Genomic DNA, 7,301 nt, shown 5'->3' with positions numbered 1-7,301 from the left:
AGAGAGCAAGAGTCATAGTTGTTGGGAATCAGTGGTGCACACCCGAACTCCACATTAGTATGATATTGTCCGCTTTGGGCAAAGCCCTCACGGTTTTGCTCTTGGGGTACTCCCCAAAAGGCCTCATACTAATGGAGTTGGGGTAACTTATTTATATGCTTGCAACTCTTGTTCATTCTCCAATGTGGGATATTGTTTGCCCTCACAATAGTTTATCTCAGTGAACAAACACAACCTTAAATGTGACCGCCAGAAGACGCGATCCTCGTGGAGTTGCCACGAGACAACCATCAGTGTATTCCAGGTAAGTAATGGACCAACACTACTTAGGCCAGAGACATAGGTAATTGGCCACTGAATTAATTCAGCCCAAAACCGATTTTGGTCCATTATCTCACAAATATTATTTGAGCTACTTTTTCACTGTTTGACTATTTCAAACTCTTTTTGAGCAAAAATACCTTCAATGTCATAAAGGACAATTCAATTTATTTACTCTCTTCTTCATTAAAATAATGAGAGAATATTTTTGTTGTCCGCGAACTTTGCCAAAATATCATTTTTGGTTTGAGCTTTAATTCCTTCTTTGGTTCGATCCCAGTGAGCCTCTCTCTCATCCTCTCTCGCTCTTCAACATAATTATCTCACTTCCCCTCTCCCTGATTCATGGAGCTATGCTGCCAAGCTTAAAATCCTTCCTTCAAATTTGTTGTGACTCAATCTAACTCCTCGACAAAAACCAGTCTCATTAAAGAACTGGAGATTTTTCCAGAGAGATAATTGTGATCATGAGTTAAGAATTTAAGCTTCGCATTAGAGCTCCATGAATCAGGGAGAGAGGGGAAGTGAGTTTATTGTGTTGAAAGCGAGAGAGGATGAGAGGGAAAGACTCACTAGCATTGTCATCGAACTAGAGAAGAATTAATGCTCAGATCAAAAACAATATTTTGGTAAAGTTCGCAGCCCAAAAAATATTCTCTCAATATTTTAATGAAGAAGAGACAGTAAATAGAATGTAATACCCTTTATTGGCTTGAGGATATTTTCATCCAAAAAAAAGTTTGAAACAGTGAAAAAGTAGTTCGAGTGATATTAAACCGAAGTTCATGGACCCCAGGAGATATTCTCAAATGTTACGAAGCGAAATTAATACATTGACAAAGTTCGCGGACAAAAAAATGTTCACTTAAAAGATAAATACTTAAATTTTGTATTCAATTCGATAAAATGCTTATCTACATTTAGGACATGTTTGATAAGTTGGTAATGCCTAGATATATATACTTATATGACTATTTCCAAGTGTTTGGTTTGGTATCATAGTTAACCTATCATGTAAGCATGGGTTATCCTCTATGGGTCATCCAAGACCGCAGTTAGGGGTGGGTAGGTACGATATACCTTACCGAAACCACCATACCGTTTACCTCATCGTAAATTCGGTATGCAAAAAAATCATATCTTTATCTTACCCAAATTTTCGGTATACCGAACTTCGGTATACCTTATTTTCGGTATGGCGAAATTTCATGCTGATACCGTACCTCATTTTCGGTATACCTGACTTTCAACATCAATGAACATAGATCATTTAAGTTTTTAGAATATTATTTATATTTTATAATTTAAAAATTATATTAATTAGTATATTTTATTCATAATTATATTTATATTTCACAATAAATTTTACTATAATTTTAAAAATATAAAATATATCTTATATTTATATTTTACGGTATATACCGAATTTTGGTATGTAACGGTATACCGCGGTATATGAAAATTCATATCGTTACCTTACCGAAATCTTTCGGGAAGGTATCATACCGTACCGAAAATCACGGTAAACCAAAAAATCGTTATTTTCGATATTTTTTCGGTACGATAAGACCTGTATTTCGGTATTTTTTCCCAACTCTAGTCGCAGTTTTTCCTCAAAATACAAGGATATGTATCTCACAAATTTGGTCGGATAGCATATCAGCCTCATTTCTTGTTTACCAAACAATAATGAAAAAACTCTCATCTGAGTTTATTTTGACACGAAGCCCGCATTTATTATCTTACTTTGCAAATCTTTTTATATAGTATCTTTCTTATCAAACAAATATTTTTATATTTCTATCTTTCTTATCAAACAAGTCCTTAGAGTATATTTGGAGGCGATATCAAACTAAAAAATTTCACTAGATACAATTTACAATAAGAAAATGAATATATATGCAAAAACAATCCTGTCCACAACAGTAATCGAATTGGATCTAAATATAAATTGTAAATAAGTCCAAACAAGTTTGGATCTATTCACTTCATTTCAAACTTTATATCCAACCGAAATTGATTAATAAACATATGGTTGGTGGAGAAAATGCTAATAATGCATAAATAAATATAATAATAATAATAATAATAATAATAATAATAATAATATGTTTATGAGATAAGGGAGATGATCAAAATAAGAATGCATCTAAATCCAGAAATGCGGCCCAAATCTTGGCCCTAGGATTAGATGATCTAATGGTCAATCATTAACCAAAAACACGGAAGGTCATAATTAAACAATTTAGGTCATATTATAAGATTATGGTTTAATGTCATGTTAAGATAATTTTAGGTCATCCTTTGTAAGAATGACCTAAATATAAACCAACAATGACCTAAAAATATCCTAAACATGATATTGTTCTGCGTTTTTTTATTTAAATCTAATTTTGCATAGATTAAACCCCTAATCTGCATCAGATTCAATGGAGAAATCCCTTTACATCGTCTATAAAAAAAATACTACTATGTCTAATGGATGCAATAGTGGTCTAGTGGGATGCAATACGTGTTTAAATAAAGTGATTGGTGCAGTGTGTTCAAGTAGGGTTAACTTGGAGCTCGATGGTTGGGTTCAGTAGGTTGGACCTAGATACAACTATTGTCTTGTCTTACCTAATTCAATAATACATTGATAATTTTTACAATATAAATAACTAAAAAAAACCTTATTTAAATATACATATATGTTAGATTTTTATAAATTATAATTAATAGATAAATAAATTAGAAAATTTAAATTTACTATAAAAAATAGTTAATTTCTAAAATATTCCCTCAAATTTCTCAAAATGTGTTTATGTTTTATTTTATTTTATTTTTAATATACTATAAAATTTAAATTAATATTTAATCATGTCTGAGTGTATGCATAAATCTCAAAATTATCATAATTAAATATTTTACTTCCTATAATATATATTAGATTGATCACATGTAAATTTTATCGGTAGCAGTTCGATTAGTTCGTTGGGCTAGATTGGAATCTGAACTTTTATGGTTAGGGTTCAACATTTATAATCAGATAAAAACCACAACCCAATTAGCCCACACTTGATTACCGTACTCACGTAAGTTTGGCCTGAAATCTGATGATCCGATCCAATTGACATACCTATAATTTTATGTGTGAAACCATTGATTCGGAATGGATCATTTATTTTTTAAGTAAAAGAATCTGGGGTGTAATGCTTTAATGAGTAGTAATCCATATCATACTTATAATAATATGGATGAATAGTTTATTCATACATTAAAATATGAAGATGATGTAGTAGAGTTGAAATGGAAATTAGATTATTAGATGGAATCCGAGTATGTATAAATAGAACAATCCATCAAATATAGTAACATAACATATCACCTAAACAGATATCAAAGAGAACACTAATTCAATTTCCACTTGAAAATGTTGGCAATTTCTCCTCAATATTTTCCATATGGATGGGCTATGAATGATGAAGAAAACTTGAGCTATTTTTGCAGAGAGAGAAGTGAGACCTCAGGAGGTAATTCCAATGATCTCCAATCTCCCTCACTCAAAAATGGCGGTGACGATGGCGACGGAGATAAGAAGATGAAGAAACTCAACCACAATGCAAGCGAGCGTGATCGCCGCAAGAAGATGAACACTTTGTATGCCAACCTTCGCTCTCTCCTCCCTCATCAAGATCACTCTGTAAGCATATTTATTTTACACCATTTTTGTATATATGCATATTAAATTCTGGTCTGATCCATGAAGTTTGAATTTGGAATATTAAATCATGAAATTTCAATTTTTCTCAATATTGTCATGCATACACAAAAGTCATCTTTTAAGGGTATTCAAAAATGGACGTATTTCATTAAAATAAATATTTTTTTCTTTTATAATCCTTTATTTTCTTATTTAACTTCTTATTTTATTAAAATAATGTCATTTTTAATATCACCAGAAGTTGTTGATTTGTACATGAATGGGACAATTGAGATTGAAACCTCATAATTTAATATTTTAATTTCAAATTTCATAGGAAGGACCAGAATTTGATTAAACTTCATGATTTAATTGACTATTATCCCTATTAAATATAATAAATTAATTAATTGAAAATTGCATTTCAAAAGCTGAGCATTCCGGCCACGATTTCGAGGGTGCTGAAATACATACCTGAGCTGCAGAGAGAGGTGGAGAGATTGAGCGAGAGGAAGGAGAGATTCATCTCAAGCTCATCTCTTGAATTCAAGAAACGACGCCCTAATTATAATTCAGCAGCGGCAGCTTCGGCAACTCGAATCACCGACGCAGAAGTCGTGATTCAGACCTCGATGCCCAAATCAGACAAGTGCTCGCTGTCTGAAGCAATCTTGAGATTGGAGGAACAAGGTTGTGTGGTGGTCAATGCTTCTTGTTTTTCGTCATTTCAAGGCAGGCTTTTCTACAATCTTCATTTTCAGGTGCAATTATAATATGCTTATAGTAAATCATTTTTAAAATTTTTTTTTTTGTTGCTTATGATTTTGGGGTTTTTGTAATTAGGCACAACATGGTCAAGTGATAGACGCTCAAGAGTTGAAGGAGAAAGTGTGGCCTTTGATGTAGCTAGGATATCAATTAATCTCATGTTTTATTTCATTCTTGTAAAGTAGGGTTATTACATTAATGAAATGTAACATGGTGCTGGAGAGTGTACTAACTTTCATGATGTTGTGTTGTGGATTCCCACTATTTTGAATTGGTGATTTTGTGTACAAAAAGAAGCATCAAATGTCATTTGACCTAATTAAGGCTTTTAGTTATATAATGATTTTAAGATTATTCTAACACTATGGATGTATTTCTTGCTGTGACTGATCTGGCATTGCAATCAACTAAATATATGAATAATTTAATCTTAACTAAGAAAATAATAGTACTATAATTCCATATGGGCTGCACACGGCTCCCCCACTCTTTTTCCAACAAGTTCCCTATTACTTAATCACAACAATTTTTTTATCTTCTCCGACAAAAATATAAATACTCTCACGACAATTTTAGGATGATGTCAAAGCGAAAAATAAGAGGAAAACAGAAAAACTAAATTATTAAAATATTATTAGTGGAAATGAGGTCCATTCCATTAAAGGGCATTTTTTAATATAAAAAATAGAAGTACCTATTTTTATCTATTATTATAGGACGGAGCAAAATGATAAAAATAAACTCTTTTTATAAAATGGATGGAGTATAAATTTATGGTCAGCATAAACTATTTAGAGAATAAAGGCAACATACGAACACCCATATCGAATTATTCGGCCATATCTCTCAAATATAAAATTAATGAATGTCAAAAGAGTGGAAAATAATAAATGTCAAATTCAATTAATAAAAATTGTCAAAGAAAATTAAATATATAGACCTACTTTTTATTCCACAATGTTTTTATGAAAGTAACGAAATAAAAAATGGAGTTGGAATCTAAAACGTTCTAGAAGAGAGCGTGTGTGCTTGTGCCAATGTGAGTTGCGCTCGTGTTAACCTTAATACGTCGCGCGCTACTGAAATAAACAATTAATCGGCTCGTGGCATTTCATATTCAAATATTTTACTCCCTCTGTTCCAAGAAAGATGACCTATTTTCTGAGCAGCACGAGAATTTATACAATTTATTTTGTGTATAAAGTGGAGAGAGTAAAATAAGAGAGATGGAATAAAGTAGAGAGAATATCTTAATTGAGACAAACTAAAAAGAAAAATGGGTTATCTTTAATTGCACGGAAAAAGTAGATTTTAACTAGTTGGCAATTGGCTGATCACTAGAGACAAACAATAATAATTGTCTAATACGTCGCGCGCTACTATAGTAAACAATTATTTCCCCAAATAAAGTTGTGGGTACTCGATAGAGTAGTGATGGGCAAGGATTCTCTATTGTGCACAATTCAAAATATGTATATTAAATTATTTTATAATAAAATAAATTAATATCTTAATATTATAATTTAAAAATAAAATAATAGGTGGGTGGAATATCATATTCCGTTGTGCTATCAATCACATCAGAGGATCCAAATCCAACTAGTGATACATTACTATATTTCTATAAATTAATATAATTAAAATACAAACTAAATTACAGTTTGGTGATACATTCCGTCAAATCCCTACTAATATCGTTACTTCTAATTACATCATCCATACAAAATGTTTCACCAATGTATCAGATTTGTAAAAAAAGTTTTAAATTAAAACATTTCATTAATTATTTCAAACACAATTATTTTTATTACTCACAAAAATGAAAAATACATAAAAAAATCACCTCTCTTCACCATCAAATTAACGAATTCTTGACTCTTTTTTGTAAAAATTAAATATTGACTTACTGACTGTTCGAAGCTCAAATTAGTCATTTTGTAAAGATGAAATATGGACTTATTTTATAGTATGTTTTGTAAATAATACAATAAAAAAATAGAGTATATTGAGAGACGAATTTTTTTTAAACCACGATCAGTTGTTGGAAGAATTGATATTGACTTTTATTTTCTGAGAGTGATTAATTGTATTATATCTTAAATTATTCTAGAGTGAACTGCACCAAAGGGCCCTGACTTTTCGCCTTGTAACATCAGAGGCCCCTAACTTTTAAAAATACCACCACAGGGATCTGACAAAACATATAATCACAAATCGTGTTTTTTCGGACCATTAGACCCTCAGGGCCTGTAAAGGCAAAATCGGGCTTTTGCATGGCCGTCAGTGCTGTGTCAGCTGCAGCACTGTTGACGGGACATCGAATTGCAATTGGTGTGACAGGTTGCATTGCTTGTTGTCCCCTATTATTTTCACACGCATGAATTGCAATCGGACCTGCATTGAAATTTCACAAATTTTTGCCATTCCAAAACATTTCGCCAGGCTTCTCTATATTTTTTCCCTCCAATTCCACATTCACTTCATCAATTTGCCATTTCGCCAAAATAATTAGCCTCTGCCTATCGCCTCT

General features: G+C 31.7%; 1 protein-coding gene across 1 annotated transcript; it reads left to right on the top strand.

Moving 5' to 3' along the window:
- The first annotated feature begins 3,610 nt into the window (after window positions 1–3,610).
- Window positions 3,611–5,064, top strand: LOC121794044 (transcription factor bHLH100-like). The gene is made up of 3 exons (XM_042192054.1): window positions 3,611–4,003; window positions 4,435–4,764; window positions 4,847–5,064. The coding sequence occupies exons 1-3, from the start codon at window positions 3,734–3,736 to the stop codon at window positions 4,907–4,909; spliced, it is 663 nt and encodes a 220-aa protein (XP_042047988.1). The 5' UTR covers window positions 3,611–3,733; the 3' UTR covers window positions 4,910–5,064.
- The last annotated feature ends 2,237 nt before the right edge of the window (window positions 5,065–7,301 follow it).

Source organism: Salvia splendens, chromosome 3 (assembly GCF_004379255.2).
Source record: "Salvia splendens isolate huo1 chromosome 3, SspV2, whole genome shotgun sequence".
Classification (NCBI taxonomy): Eukaryota; Viridiplantae; Streptophyta; class Magnoliopsida; order Lamiales; family Lamiaceae; genus Salvia; species Salvia splendens.
Note: the sequence above shows the minus strand (reverse complement) of the source record. Positions and strands in the feature narration are given on the sequence as shown.